Below are 14699 nucleotides of genomic sequence, written 5' to 3'. Positions count from 1 at the left end.
GCCCACAGTAACCTCTTCAGTCCCTTCCTCTTGCTGAGTGTTCAGTATAAGTGAAACATATGGCTGGAGGGAAAATGCTTAGTGCAAAATGCTTGGGAGAGGTCTTTTAGGCAGGAAGAGGGAGGAGAGTACATTCCTAGATCCAACTTTAAAGAGTTCAGAAACCTTATAAACTTAGAGACAAGCAGCAGCCTGGAAACCTTTTAAAATGTGCTATAGAACCCCCACCAATTAGATGATGGAAGAGATACCCAATATTGTTTACTAACAAGTGACTGAAGAGGGTCTGTTTATTTCCAAACAACCATGTTTCCCAACTCCTTCCTTGCACTCCTTTTCAAGCTAGTCCCTGGATAGGTCAGCTCCTAGTTTTATTTTGTGTTTATGGCATGAATGCCTGTCTCCTGTGTTTCCATACGGCTTTTAAAAGCCTGAATAAAGTAGGACATAAGTCATTGACCTAAGCTCCCATGTTAAAGGAGCAATAAAAGATCTGCATCTGTTTCTACTAGCTGGTCACTGACTATAACTTAACTGTAGATTTTACTAGTTTGAAACTCACTAGTCTAGAGCCCTCAAAGGTAGGATTCATGTTCCAGTGCCATGGCAGTGGGCAGGTAACACTGCCAGGAGGTTTCACAACTTTCACCCCCCACATCTCCCCCACTACTTAGAACTCAGGCACCCCACCCACCAATTGGGCCAGAAGATACCTGGCCTCCTGTTCCCCAAACTTCCATGGTTGTTAGTCAGCCGGTAAGCCCAGGGGTGGGAATTAGATGAGAGAAGTAAATCATAAGGCTTTTATAGACTAGAAAATTGAAGTTTCTTACTGCTCTTTAATGACAAAATCCTTTACGAAACCTCCCTCCACTTTTCCTACAATAAAAGCTTTCTTGCTGAGACTCCCAGCTTTTACTGGGTTTTTTTTTTTTTTTTTTGCATTTCACCAATCCCAGGTGAAGAAGATCCTTTGCTGTCCTGTAGCTTGAAGGAGGGGTGGAGGGGTGAGGGAGAGAGAGAGAGAGAGAGAGAGAGAGAGAGAGAGAGAGAGAGAGAGAGAGAGAGAGAGAGAGAGAGAGAGAGAGAGAGATAAGTCATCATGGTCATTAATGGTTACATCTCTATCTATAGAGTTCTCAATGGTCACGAACCAGTCTTTGGGCCCCAAAACTATGGAGCAGGATCAGACTAGCAGAACTAACATGAGTTTAGGTGAATTCAATCTACTTATCCTGGCAGTGTGCCAGTGAGTGGGAGATGAATAAGGGTATATTTAAGGTCCTCTGTGGGAGGAGGGGGAAAAGATAACTTCAGGCTAGGGCCAGGTTGGGCCCCAAAATGGCAGTGACTATTTTGACAGCCTTAGTAGAAAAAGGTTGGCTCTACTAGTCTTTCAATTTGACTGGTCTGTAGTGACTTATTAAGAACATTTAATAATTACAGTATATTGAAGAAATCTATAAACACACTTCATACAGATTGAAAAAATTATTTAATTCTATATCCACAGACCCTTTTAAGCTCATGAACATGAAAAATGAACTTTGGAACAGACATTTAAGACTACTACTGTGAGTAATTAGCACTTACTACAGTGCTCTGCACACAATAAGCACTCAATAAATACCACAGACAGCCCCATGTCGGACAGGGACTGTGCCCAACCTGATTAACATTTATCTACCCCAGAGCTTAGAACAGTGCTTGACACAGAGTAAGCGCTTAACAAATACCACAATAATAGGTTAATCAGATCACAATTCCTCTTAGCCCCAAAATCTTAAACTTCACCATTACCCCACACGGTGTGAAGCACTGGCCGAGTTCACATGTCTGAAGTTTTTTTTTTTTTTTTTGCTGCAAAGTTTCCAATTCTAATCTAACTTTAAAATGCAAAACCTTGGGATTTGTCTATTATTGCCAGCACAGGGCTGGAATATTACTGTTTTACAAGAACAGAAATGGCACAATAAAAGGAAAATATAATTCTAAACCCCAAAGTCCCAAGGTTTGAGCAGAGGCTTGGCTAGGCTGCAATACACCAAAAGGGGGGAGGGGAAAAAAATCCCAGTTCTGGGAGCTAATTTCCACTGGGATTACAAGAAATCCACATTAGTTAATATGCCAAATTAGGGCACATGAACTGCTACCACAGACAGGACATCTAGGCAGGAAGGGGCAAATGCAAGAGCATCACAGCAAGTTCTCATTTCACCAATAACACTATAAACCAAAACATTAACATGATAGGGCAATATGGTCAGTTCAGTACAAAATTTCAGTCACATTTTATAAAGGCATGTGAACACTTAAATTCAATAAAGTATAGAATCTAGAAGAGCATCACTGAATCTTCTAAGCCAGTGCATGTGCATACACTTGAAAACAAAGTTACAAGGCATGAAACAGAAACAAGGCGGGGGGGGTGTCCTTTGCCTTATGCAATTATTTAACTATTTTAAATGTCATCACGCATACTGGTCTGTTACACATTAAATTCAAACTTATTTATATTATGGATTTTCAAAACACAGCTACAGTTGAATATTACAACAAAAGTGACACCAACTAGTGAGTGCGTTAAGATGACTATAGTCTTTCAGTTATTCACTACTGCATACAAAAGCTAGCATCACTATGATATTTGCTACGCCCATTTAAGAGGTTTGACACTGAACACCACCTCTGCGGTGATGTTCATCATCCTCATATGCCTCTCCGTTGTAGTGGCGTCTTCTCTCCTGAGCCGGGTCGAAGTCCAGAAGTTCAACTTGATCCATTTCTTCCGACTCCTCCACTTCTTTTCTCTCAGGCAGTAGTTTTTCCAACAGAGAGAGTTTGTCTGATGAAAGAAAGCCACTCTCTGGGAAGTTCACCTGCCATTGCAAATACCTATTAATATCATAGTTCTAAAGAGAAAGTATTACTCTATTTTCTCCTTCTCCAAACTCTAGGACGGAAGACAGCTAGGCTAATTAACTTAAGCACCCTGCTCTTTATACAAGCAGGAACTCCTTTGTAATTCTAGTGGTTTCTTCCTTCCCTGTCTCCTCTCAAAGCTCTGCCCTCACATTCAGAATGAAGAGCTTGGTTAGCCCCCATGCTAAAATACAATCTGACTAGTCACACAGTACTTATGTACATATCTTGAATTTATATTATCATAATTACTCATATTGACATCTGCCTCCCCCTCTAGAGTGTAAGCTTGCTGTAGGTAGGGAATGTGTCTAACTCTGTTGTATTGTACTCTCCCAAGTGCTTAGCAGTGCTCTGCACATAGAAAGCACTCAAATACCATGAATTGGCTGACTCACAAAACCCAGGCTTTAAGCAAGTTCATACCCAGTCTTTTCAGTGTGTAATCTGTATTTAATACCATTTCTTAATCTTATTCCATTTAAGATAAAGGGAATATAAGTACATGTTTTCACTCCTGGGCTAAGATTTCAAGCCTCAAATTCTCTAAATTTGAGGTTTTTTTGGAAAGTTAGCATTTTCTGGGTATAATGGTCTTCAGGTTTGGGAGCATGAACTGAAATAGCTTGGATTACACACTTTACCTTAAATTCAATGATGAGGCGACCTTTTTCATATGGCCTGCGATAAATTGGCATGCCTTCATTAAGTACGCACTTAATATCACCATGTTTGATGATTGATCCTAAAGAAGCCATGGAAGTTTTATGATTAGCATAAAGGAGCTAAGCAAAGTAAGGGATGCTTGCTTGATAGCGCAAGAATCACAATCACAGCAGGACCCTGTTATAAAGTACACATAAGACTCTTCCCGTCCCCCCGGCCCCCCTGCCCCAAAAGTCAAAGAAACATGACCGTCCCTCCCTCTTCCAGTCCTGGAGAAGGGCAGATAGAGAAAAGAATCCTGGGGCTGGAAGATAGAGGGGAGGGAACCCTGGGTCCCACTAACTTTACTCCTGAATTTTTTTTCCAACTCAAATAAAACCCATATTACAAGGGATCAGTTTGTAGCAGGACGAGTTGCCTTAGAACAGGCCCTGGTTTATATTCCTATCCCACTCCTGTTATTCCAAACTGCCCTTCTTATAATACCAAAAGGAACTAGAAGATAGGCAATTACTGCTCTTTCAAATTCTCAGACTGAGTCTAGACTATAAGCTCCCTTGTGGGAAGAGAACATGGCTAACAACCCTTGTATCTCCCAAGTACTTAGTGCAGTGCTCAAAAACCACTGACAATCTGCTTGTAGCTAAAGAAAGAAGTCACCAATTTTCCCCTCAAGCTACCTGTTTCACTGCCCTAATGTGAAGCCCAGATGCAGCAGCCTGCACAGTATGAATTCTGAATGGACCGGGAAGGTCAATTTCAGCATCTATGACTCAGAAACAGGCAAATATTTTCCTTAACTAGTAATAACAAGCTTACCAGGTTGAGAGTTAATAATAATAGTTCTGTTATCCAAAGTCGAGATTGGCTTCTGGAAGCCACACAGTGCTTCAACCAACTGAATATCCATGCACATAAAGAGATCTTCTCCTCGTCTGTAGGACAAATTTAGTGATAAAATAACTGTTCAGCTACATCATGTGTCAGCACTAGTAATTCTACATTTTCAAGAGGTGAAGGGGGAAAGAAAAGGGGGCAGAGGAGAAAAAAGTTGAAGGTCTAATAGTGGCTGAACTGCCCCAACTCTACCTCATCTCCAGCAAAAGTTTTGAGAAATTTCTCAGGAAAGTGGTAGAAGAGGAAGTTTTCCCTCAACTAGAGCGGAGGAAAATCCTCATACATCATATATCAACTGCAGGAGATCTTATTGCCTTTTCTCTTGTGATTTGCATCTTTGACATCTTCCTCAATCAATAGTGAGCATTTACTGTAGGTGTGAATTAGTGCTGTAGATTGAACTTATTTATACATATATGCATGGAGGATGATTGTGTATATAAATAAGTATGTAGGGTGGCTGCTGGACTGAAGGAACGAGTGGGGGGGGGAAAAATCCAGCTGGGAAGGTGGGATTTCAGGAGCACTTCTATAATTCTTAGAAATGATACTAAAGGATTAGTGACTTCATATTAGAACAGTATTTTCGGGATTTCAAGTAGTTCTCATGTAAAGAGATTGTTCTACAGTAAACTTTAGTCAATGACAGATCTCATCCTTCGGAACACAACTCAGATATTTCTACTAGCCCAGAATCATCTCCACCCAATTCCCAGAACTCTCATGTCTGTTTGTAAGCAATTTGGTGTAATCACTGTATAGAGTATTGCACTGTAGAATCTGGCTGTAACCAGTTTGGCTAGAATGTAAACTTGATTACAGCAAACTATCTGACTCTCGTGTACTCCTCCTATCCCGCATATTACTCTTTATTTCTGTTAACTTCCTGCCCTACAGCAGCAACATTAGTTTCAGCTTCCGTGGAATTATCTGGTACTGAATTTTCAATGACATTGTATCTTGGGTGAGGGAGGTTTGGTTATGCCATTGTTGTTACTTTTTTTCCCCAACCCAACTCATATCTCTATCTGTCTCTTCCTCTGCTGTTCGGGGGGTGGGGGGAGGCCAAGACCTCCCATCCCCTGGGCCACTTGTTCTTTTGTGGCCACTTCAAGTTCTTGAGTCTCAGGGTCACTCACTGCTGGTTTCCTTGTTTTTACCACCCCTTCAAATTGTAAAAGTGACAATCTGGACCAAGTCAAATTAAGTTTGTTGTTTGGTTACTGAAAATAAGACTGGGGGAAAGGGAGGAGGGAAAAAGGTTATCCCTTTAGAGATTTCTAAGATTTCTCAACCACAGGAGCTAGCTCCTTGTGGGTAACCTGCCGAGGCTCTGAAACCCATGTCCTTTGTAACCAAAATATTTTTGGGCTGCATTCATCCTCTTGCTCATTCCAGGCCTGGGAAAACAACTGTGCAGGACTGAAAGTGACCACATCCAAATGAGAAAGACAAGCTCCAGATACTGGGTTTGCGCCATTAGCTCTTTGAAGCCTACCACTCCCAAGTCTTGTCATGTGGCTCCCCTCCTTAAAAAGCCCCTCTCCCTATCCATCACACACTCAAGAGAATTGGCACCTTAGCCCTCACCCTTTTGGCAATCCAGCCAAATACTAGTTTAAAAGAACACACACAAGAGAATTCTGAAGTGTATCATTCAAACCAGGTCCTCTAGTAAAAAAAAAAAAAAAAAAAATGTACTGCTCTATTAAACTTTTTCTTTTACCTTGTAAATACAGTATTATCTTTCTGATCCAAGACAATGATAATATCTCCTGGTTCTAGTCCAGGCTCTTGGTCACCTTCCCCATGGAATGTTATCTTCTGTCCATCTTTCATACCTAAAATAGTTATTTACATCAATCAAAAGAATTCAATGTTAAAAAAAAAATCACAGGAGATATCTTCATTACAAGACTTTACAATTAATCCTGTATTTACATTTAAGACGTTTCATAATTACAGGAAGGCACTAATTTCTGCTTCTTCAATCAGAAGATAACTGACTTTCTATCAGGAAATTCTCCGCCCGCCCCCCAAATACAAAATATTGAAGTCACACTGATAGTTGAGAACTACTGGACAATGTTCCCTCCTGAAAAGTTAAAGTTTTGCAACCAACAGGAATGATAAGATTGTTATTGAGCTAAATTTGAAATCTTCTAGGCTTAGCATTACCGTTACTCATCACAAACATACCACACATGACAAATCAAAGTCTACAAGTTACCTTAGGGGAAAAAATTGACAAGTTCACTGTCTATACATTTTCAGACAAGCAGAAGAATGACAAATAAAAAAGTAAATGTTTCTACCCAACTAAGTGATGCCTTTTACAAAGCTATTTGACATTTGAAAGACCAAAGCAATCTGACCTGGAATGCATCAAAAACTTAAAAGTTTCTGTCTTCCTTTTGTGTTAAAGGACTTCAGATTTATGATTAAGTGCATGATACTAGACAAACCTAAATGCTATACTTGGAACCACCCTGGTATTCAGGAGCAGAACTAGATTAAAGATTAAATCAAGTTCTTGGTTCCCACCAAACCATTAGGGAACTCTACCCTTAATCTAACAAAGCATGTCATAGGGCAACTTGAGGACTCCAGAGGGCATGGTGGGGAGAGAAACAGACTTATTTACCTTTGTCAATATGAACTTCCAAGATTTTTTTCTCACGGACGATTTTCCTCCCATTGCAACTCTTGCATCTGTCCTTAGGACTGATTCTTTCCCCGTGGCCCTGGCATTCCATGCACACGGACTGGATTTGTTGAACCATTCCAGGTCCTATCTGATGAATTCTTATTTGCATCCCAGTTCCTCGGCAGTTAGGACAGCATTCAACAGCACCCTTTTTACCCCCCCTACCTGAATCCCAGGGGATTAAAAAGATTGTTAAGTATATTTAGCCCACTGTTGGGTAGGGACTGTCTCTATATGTTGCCAACTTGTACTTCCCAAGTGCTTAGTACAGTGCTCTCGCACACAGTAAGCGCTCAATAAATACAATTGATTTAGCAGCAGAATATCTGGGCAGCAATAGCTTTCCAGAACAGGTAAAGTTATCCCCCCAAACCCTCAATAGGCCAGAAACTGCACAAAAGCAGAACTTCTTAAGCATGTTGATATAGTCACATTCCAGATAGTTTAGATTTGTTAATGTTGAGATGGAAGGATGGAGAGAGAAAATGTTACTTCTAATAGGCTCTTTAAACACTCTCCCAAACCTTCTAAAGCTCTACAAATAATCCCCCCACTTCAACTGCAGTTATCCCCTGCTCTCCCCCCCACCCCAGGCACAGAAAGAATGGCCAATTCCTACCTTTATGCCAATCTCATGCCAACTCACCACTTTTCACCCTGGCTATCTTCTGCTGTAAAACTAGAGAACTGTTGAGGGACAGATCCAGAAGTATAGGATCATGTATGTAAAGGCATTTGGGGGAGTGGGAGGAATTTCAGGTCTCTCCCCTCTCCTTGGCTAGCTGGACTTCACATAGGGCCTGAGAACTGGGAAGTTGGTTAACTTCCCCAGAATTAGTGTCAGGAAACATAAGGGATTTGGGGGCGTGGGGCAGGAGGAGAGTGAAAACCTAAAACAGGGGTGGTGTTCTATAATTGGAAACAGAGCTGGAGAGAGAACCCAACCTTGAGGGCAGTGATCACGCATCTTTCATCTGTGGTACTTAGTAAGAGCTTAGTAGTCTTTACACAGTAGGTCCTCAAACACCACTAATTGATCAAAAGTTCATAGTCACTGACTTGAAAAGAGGTAGTTCTTACAGCTTCATGGGAAATGTAGTACTTCACATTATGGCCACCTACATTTTCTCTTGAAGTGTTTTAAAAATTACCTTTTATTGATTCCATTCATTCTCCCCCCGCCGCACCTCTCTTCTCCCATTTCTGTGCTTTCTCCTCTTGGATTTCATTCCCCCTCAGTTGCCAGGCAGTTTTCACTGCAATTGCTACCCCACCCCTCAGAGCTAGACTATGGGAACATGCTGTCAACTCCTCCCATCTCAGTTAAAAAAGCACAGGACAAAGATACTGTAGTTGGAAACCAAGTTACTGCAGAGGCCAAGGATATAAAACAGGTTCAAGATAATGTAATGGAGAAGACTGGAAAAAGTCACCTGAAGGTAATAATCCTGGGTAAAAATTGAATTATATTTTCTAATTCCATCTCGCTCCTTGACACCACTGGGGGTAAGACACATAAAGGCTTGAGAAAGGTGAATGAAGGGCTGCATTTTTTTCTTGAAACAAATTCTAGTTTGGGGAGTAATTCAGTATTGAAGGGGGAAGCAGAGTAACCAGAGCTGCCCAGAGTAATCAGGGCAGCTAAACCAGTGTTCTAGTCCACTTTGACACCTCAGTACATTCAACAGAGGCAGGAGGTTAACAACAGATACTGACTGGCATTCTGGGGCAGAGTTCTTGGCTAAATTTTTGCAAGCTCTCTCTAGTGAGCCAAAGTTGTCCAAAATACCATGTAACTGATGAAACTTTACAACGAAAATTGAAGACCTGTGGTTTAGCTGTAGGAAGATGGCTTATAGATAGCACTTAAATTTGCATTTAAACATCAGTTGTACACAATTTTCCTCTATATGCATGCTGTTTTAAAGACTTACATCTCTCCTCTTGTAAACTCCCTGAGGGCAGTCAAGGATCAAGTCTATTACTTCAAACTCCCAAGTACCAAGCAACCTGGTATTTGATAACACCTAGCTGACTGACATTAAGGAAAAGGAACCGTTATCTGATTCACTTAGATGCTGGTTTTAACAAATGGGGGCTTAAGCTCTAGACTATCTCACTATGAAACTTTTAGTGTTTTCTACTGTAGTTGTAATGCTTTCGGCTTCAGTATGGGGCAATATAGGTCACAAAAATGAAAGTAAAATAGCAAAGGAATGAAGTTCAGTCCACGAGGTTGAAGGAAATATGTAAACTTCAAAAGAAGTTGACAGAATGTTACCTACCTTCACATTTGTCACAAATGACATTTTTTTGTAATGCCAGTTTTCTTGTTGCTCCATTATACAGGTCTTCTAAGTTCACTGATAACTGATGAACAACATTTTTACCTGCAGGCAAGGAACAGTACTGAATCTGTCTCAAAAATTATTCTCTGCCCATTCCCCATCCCAAACCCATTCATGCTTTATAAGGCATAAATTATGATGTTGCCTAATATGAAAATTCATAAGATCATGCAGATAGTTTGAAATGATTAAGTATCACCCCCACCAAAGAAAATATCTTATTCTGTGCACTAGTCATGGGTTTGAATCCAGGCTCTGCCAATTGTCAGCTGTGTGACTTTGGGCAAGTTACTTAACTTCTCTGTGCCTCAGGTACCTCATCTGTAAAATGGGGATGAAGACTGTGAGCCCCCTGTGGGACAACCTGATCACCTTGTAACCTCCCCAGAGCTTAGAACAGTGCTTTGCACATAGTATGTGCTTAAATGCCATCATTATTAGTCATACTACACAATACAGTCAGCAGCAGGTTACTGTAACAGACTAATTTATACAGGATTTTTTCCACAAGATGCCAATTAGAAATGCTTTAGAGTGAGTGGATTGGCAATCACTCAGTAAGTTGACAAACTATATTGATCCTACCTCTCCTTTCTCGTTGCATTCTTCCTCCTCCGCCAAAAAACATATCGAAGATATCCATGGGTGACCCAAAACCACCACCAGATCCACCCTCTTTGATAGCTTGTTCACCACCTTTGTCATAGAGGTCTCTTTTCTTTGCATCGGAGAGTACTTCATAAGCTTGAGAAATCTGTTTGAACTGTAAAGAAATAGCACGGTTTAATACCAAAATGATATCCAACTGTCTATATGTAATATTTATAGAGTATAGCACTTGTAAGAGGTAAATTTGCTTAAGATTACTACAACATCTGTGCCTGTAGCTCTTGAACCAATACTTTCCACAAAGAGAAAGACTAAGCATCGCCTTAAACAAACAGTAAATTCATAAGTTTATATACTTTCCAAAGATCAGAAATGTTCACTGTATGCAAGAACAAAGAGAAATATACTTACCTTTTCACCTTCATTGGGATTCTTATCTGGGTGGTACTTCAGTGCCAGCTTCCTGTATGCCTTTTTCAGTTCATCCTGGGAGGCATTGGGCTTTACCCCCAAGACATCGTAGTAAGTCGTTTCCTTCACCATTTTCTACAGCCTGCTGCCAAAATAGAGTGCATTTGAGCCCACTTAATTGGGGAAAAAAAAAAAATCCAACGGGATATTTTTAAATTACATAAACTCCAAGCCACACCAGGGTGTTTGCTGTTTTCCAGTAGGAAACTTTTGGCTGATTTTTAAAAATACTGTAGTTAACTATCCATGACAATGGAGGACAAAGAGGAATGAATCTATGAAATCCACAGATGATCACTCATTTTAGCTAGTAAATCTCCTCCACCACCACACACACACCCAATGCACCAAAACGGACAGATAAGTTTATCCTACTTTCAGAGAAGAAACCGGATGACTGCCAACTGAGAATTCTGGTTGATTTTACTTTATGCCTTCAAGATAGCTGGGACCCTCGAGTAGTTAACACTGGATTGATGTAACACTTACGAGTCTTCTCGCATTATTCACCTCAGAACCAGCGTCTTCTAAAACTTCCTTCGATAGTTCTTTGAAGTCTTATCCCCTCCCCTATCCCTCTCAATTGAGGAGCAGCGCGGCTCAGTGGAAAGAGCCCGGGCTTTGGAGTCAGAGGTCATGGGTTCAAATCCCGGCTCCGCCAATTGTCAGCTGTGTGACGTGGTTAAGTCACTTAACTTCTCTATGCCTCAGTTCCCTCATCTGTAAAATGGGGATTAAGTCTGGGAGCCCCACGTGGGGCAACCTAATCACCTTGTATCTCCCCAGCGCTTAGAACAGTGCTTTGCACAGAGTAAGCGCTTAATAAATGCCATCATCATCATCAATTGGCACCCCCCGGGAAAAGCTCTTTTGTCCCCCCCCCCCCCCCCATCACTCCCCCCGGTCGGAGTATAAGCTCCTTGTGGGCAGAGAACGGGTCACTTGGTGCTTCTGTACTTCCTAAAGACGATACACCGCGTCCAGTGGGCACTTGATAAATGCTACTCCTACTCGCCGTATCGCCCACCGGCGGCCACCACGCAGACGGGGCTACAGGAGGGAGCCGCCTCCCTCGCCTTCCGCTTTCTTCTTTCCCAAGGCGAAACCGGAGGCGGTTTCCACGCGGCCCACCATCTTGCCTCGGCCGCCCCATCACCTCAGCACAGGCCCTTCCCCTCCCCCGCCCTCCCCGTTAGCCCGCCCCATCGAGTAGCCTGCTCGGCAGGCGGATGGGGGAGGCCCCAAACCGGAGCCCCCTTCCCCTCAGACCCCACCCAGGGAGGCCAGGCTCCCTCCCTGAGGCCCGCAGGAACCCCGGCTCGCCCCTCTCCTCACCAGATCGGGGCGGGGTCGCGCACCGGCGGGAGGCGAGGGACGCGCGTCTCGGCGAAAACGAGCCGGGGCCGGGGGGGCCCGCTGCGACGCCCCTTCAGGGGCCCCGTGGGGAAGGGAGCCGCGTCCCCTCGCCACTCGCTGGACGGGGACCCTCCTGAGGGGAGGCGGCGGGACACCAACCTACGCTGTGGCGGCGAAGGGGGAGGTCAGCCGGCCGGGCGCGGCAAAAAAAGGGGCAAGCGACGAGGAGCTTGGCCTCGGGCCACCCCTGCCCCGGAACAGACATCAATTGTCTCCCCCCCCCACCTCGGCTACCATCTCCTCACATCGGGGCAACCGGTGTGAGCGAGAGGCGAACGGGCCAGGGACTGAGGACTTACCGGTACCCGCTCTTTCCTAAATGTGTTGGGAGACGGGAAGAAATAGGTTGGGGGGAGAAGGAAGGGGGGCGGGGGGCAGGTCGGGGAGGAGAGGCAAGAATACCGCCAACAAGCACCCCACCTCCGACCGACTTTTCTGGAAAGTTCGGCTCGGCGCGCCGCAACCGTTGGGGTTTTGTAGTCGAGGACCGTGATGTCACCCGCCGGAAGTCCCGCCTCTCGTCGTCTCCTCCTCTCCTCCCCTCGCTCTGCGGTTACCAGGGCAACGAGGAGGGGCCCGGAACTCGGGGCTGGGGGAGGGAGGCAAAGGGGGAAAAAGCGGGGCGGGGATCGCGGGGTGCTCAAACCGGGGTGAGGGAACGTCGGGCCTGATGGGGCTTGAGGTGATGGGGGGGGGGCGGTTATTCGTTCTCATCTTCCTCCTTCCCTCCACTTTCCAAAAGCAATCTGCAACGGGAAGGCGTCGCCTCTTGAAAATAAAGAAAAATCACAAAGCGCAGCCTTGGTGGGGTGGGGGGACGGTGGGCAAAGGCCGCTTAGAGAGGCCCCGAAACTTGCACAGCGGGTTCCTTCCTTCATCAGGCCTTTCCTCTTCCTCAGATGCACGCTTAGGTTTCTTTTTTAAAAAAAAGAGGCTAGAAGTACCTCCGAGGGGCCCGCGTTTTGTGACTCGATGGTACGCTTCTCCGAAGCTTCAGGACAAAGAGAACAATAGCTTATGTTGTATCCTAGCCTGGAACCAGCAAACGACTTCCCCTTTTTGTTCGCCACCGAGGCGAGATGCCGAGGCTTTCTTTACGGCTTCAGGAAGAAGCTTCCTCGATTTCCCAAAAATTTAAATCATGCATGAGGAAGATGCATTTTCTTGCTGAAACCCAGAATTTTTTAAAAATCAATTAGGACTAAGGGGACTCTCCACTTTTCTTGGGAGTCGAAAGCACTGCCGAAACGCAGAACTTGAATAAATTGGAATTTGTCAAAGTCAATTAGTACTGTACTTGCCATCCGTACTGCAATCGTGCCCGGTTTATTTTTCTACAAAAACGTTCAGTCCGTGTCTTCCCCACTCCTCAAGACCCTCGGGGGGTTTCCCATCCACCTCTGCATCGAACAGAAACCCCTTTCAGTCGGCTTTAAAGCCCTCCACCATCTCTCCCCCTCCTACCTCACCTCCCTGTTTTTCTACTCCAACCCAGCTCGCACACTTCACTCCTCTAACGCCAACAGTGCTCTGCACAACAGCAGACACTCAATAAATACGATTGATCGATGGATGGATGGATGGATGGATTGATTGAACACCTACTGAGTACTGGAAAGCAGCCTGGCGTAGCGGATAAGGAGTCAGAAGGTCATGGGTGCTAATTCCAACTCCTCCACTCATCTGCTGGGTGGCTTTGGCCAAGTCACTTCTCTGCACCTCAGTTACCTCATGTAAAATGGGGGTGAAGACTGTGAGCCCTATGTGGGACAGGGACTGTATCCAACCCGATTTGCTTGTTTCCACCCCAGCGTTTAATACAGTGCCTGGCACATAGTAAGCACTTAACAAATACCATAATCATTATTACTGGGCGCTGCACTAAGCATTTGGGAGAGTACGGCAGTAGCAAAACACTTGTTCCTTTCCCTCAAGGACTGTACAATCTAATGGGGAAGATGACATAATTATTTTACAGACAGGGAGAGCCGGTGGAAGATGGAGTATAGAGTAGGATGCATTACCAACATAATGAGATGTGAACAGATAGATGATATGTAATTAAAAATATGCATATGTAGATGAGTTCTGAGGACAGGAATAAAGTACACAGGTGCTAAGGGTGGATTTCGGGTTGCTGTGATTAGGAGGTTATGAATTAATCAGGGACGGCTTTCTGGTTGAGGTGAAATTTGAGGGGAGCTTTAAAGATAGGTGGAGCTGTAGTCTGGCAAATTTGAGGGAGGAGGGAGAGTTCCAATCGATTAATCAATGGTATTTTTTGAGCACTTACTGTGTGCAGATCACTGTACTAAGCATTTGGGAGAGTACGATACGAAAGGAGTTTACAGTCTAGAGGATCAATCAATCAATCAATCATATTGAGCGCTTACTGTGTGCAGAGCACTGTACTGAGCGCTTGGGAAGTACAAGTTGGCAACATATAGAGATGGTCCCTACCCAACAGTGGGCTTACAGTCTAGAAGGGGAAGACAGAGAATAAAACCAAACATATTAACAAAATAAAATAAATAGAATAGATATGTACAAGTAAAATAAATAAATAGAGTAATAAATACGTACAAACATATATACATATATACAGGTGCTGTGGGGAAGGGAAGGAGGTAAGGCGGGGGGATGGAAAGGGGGAGGAGGGGGAG

The 14699-nt window shown here is 43.8% G+C and overlaps 1 protein-coding gene across 6 annotated transcripts; it reads right to left on the bottom strand.

The window, feature by feature from the left end:
- Positions 1–819: 819 nt before the first annotated feature.
- DNAJA1 (DnaJ heat shock protein family (Hsp40) member A1) lies at positions 820–12478 on the bottom strand. Of its 6 annotated transcripts, none has more exons than XM_038769446.1 (10): positions 12457–12478; positions 10561–10705; positions 10126–10303; positions 9478–9582; positions 7130–7357; positions 6212–6326; positions 4408–4523; positions 3567–3667; positions 2687–2879; positions 820–987 (listed from the first exon to the last, which is right to left on the bottom strand). In XM_038769446.1, exons 2-10 carry the CDS (start codon positions 10690–10692, stop codon positions 947–949), a joined length of 1209 nt encoding a protein of 402 aa, XP_038625374.1. In that variant the 5' UTR covers positions 10693–10705; positions 12457–12478; the 3' UTR covers positions 820–946. The 6 variants fall into 6 exon arrangements, with proteins under 6 accessions (XP_038625374.1, XP_038625371.1, XP_038625376.1 ...); XM_038769443.1 differs by lacking the exon at positions 12457–12478 and adding an exon at positions 11956–12450; XM_038769448.1 differs by lacking the exon at positions 12457–12478 and adding an exon at positions 11956–12450 and having other exon boundaries at positions 820–981.
- Between the last annotated feature and the right edge of the window lie 2221 nt (positions 12479–14699).

Source organism: Tachyglossus aculeatus, chromosome X4 (assembly GCF_015852505.1).
Source record: "Tachyglossus aculeatus isolate mTacAcu1 chromosome X4, mTacAcu1.pri, whole genome shotgun sequence".
Classification (NCBI taxonomy): domain Eukaryota; kingdom Metazoa; phylum Chordata; class Mammalia; order Monotremata; family Tachyglossidae; genus Tachyglossus; species Tachyglossus aculeatus.
This window is presented reverse-complemented; position numbering and strand designations above follow the sequence as displayed.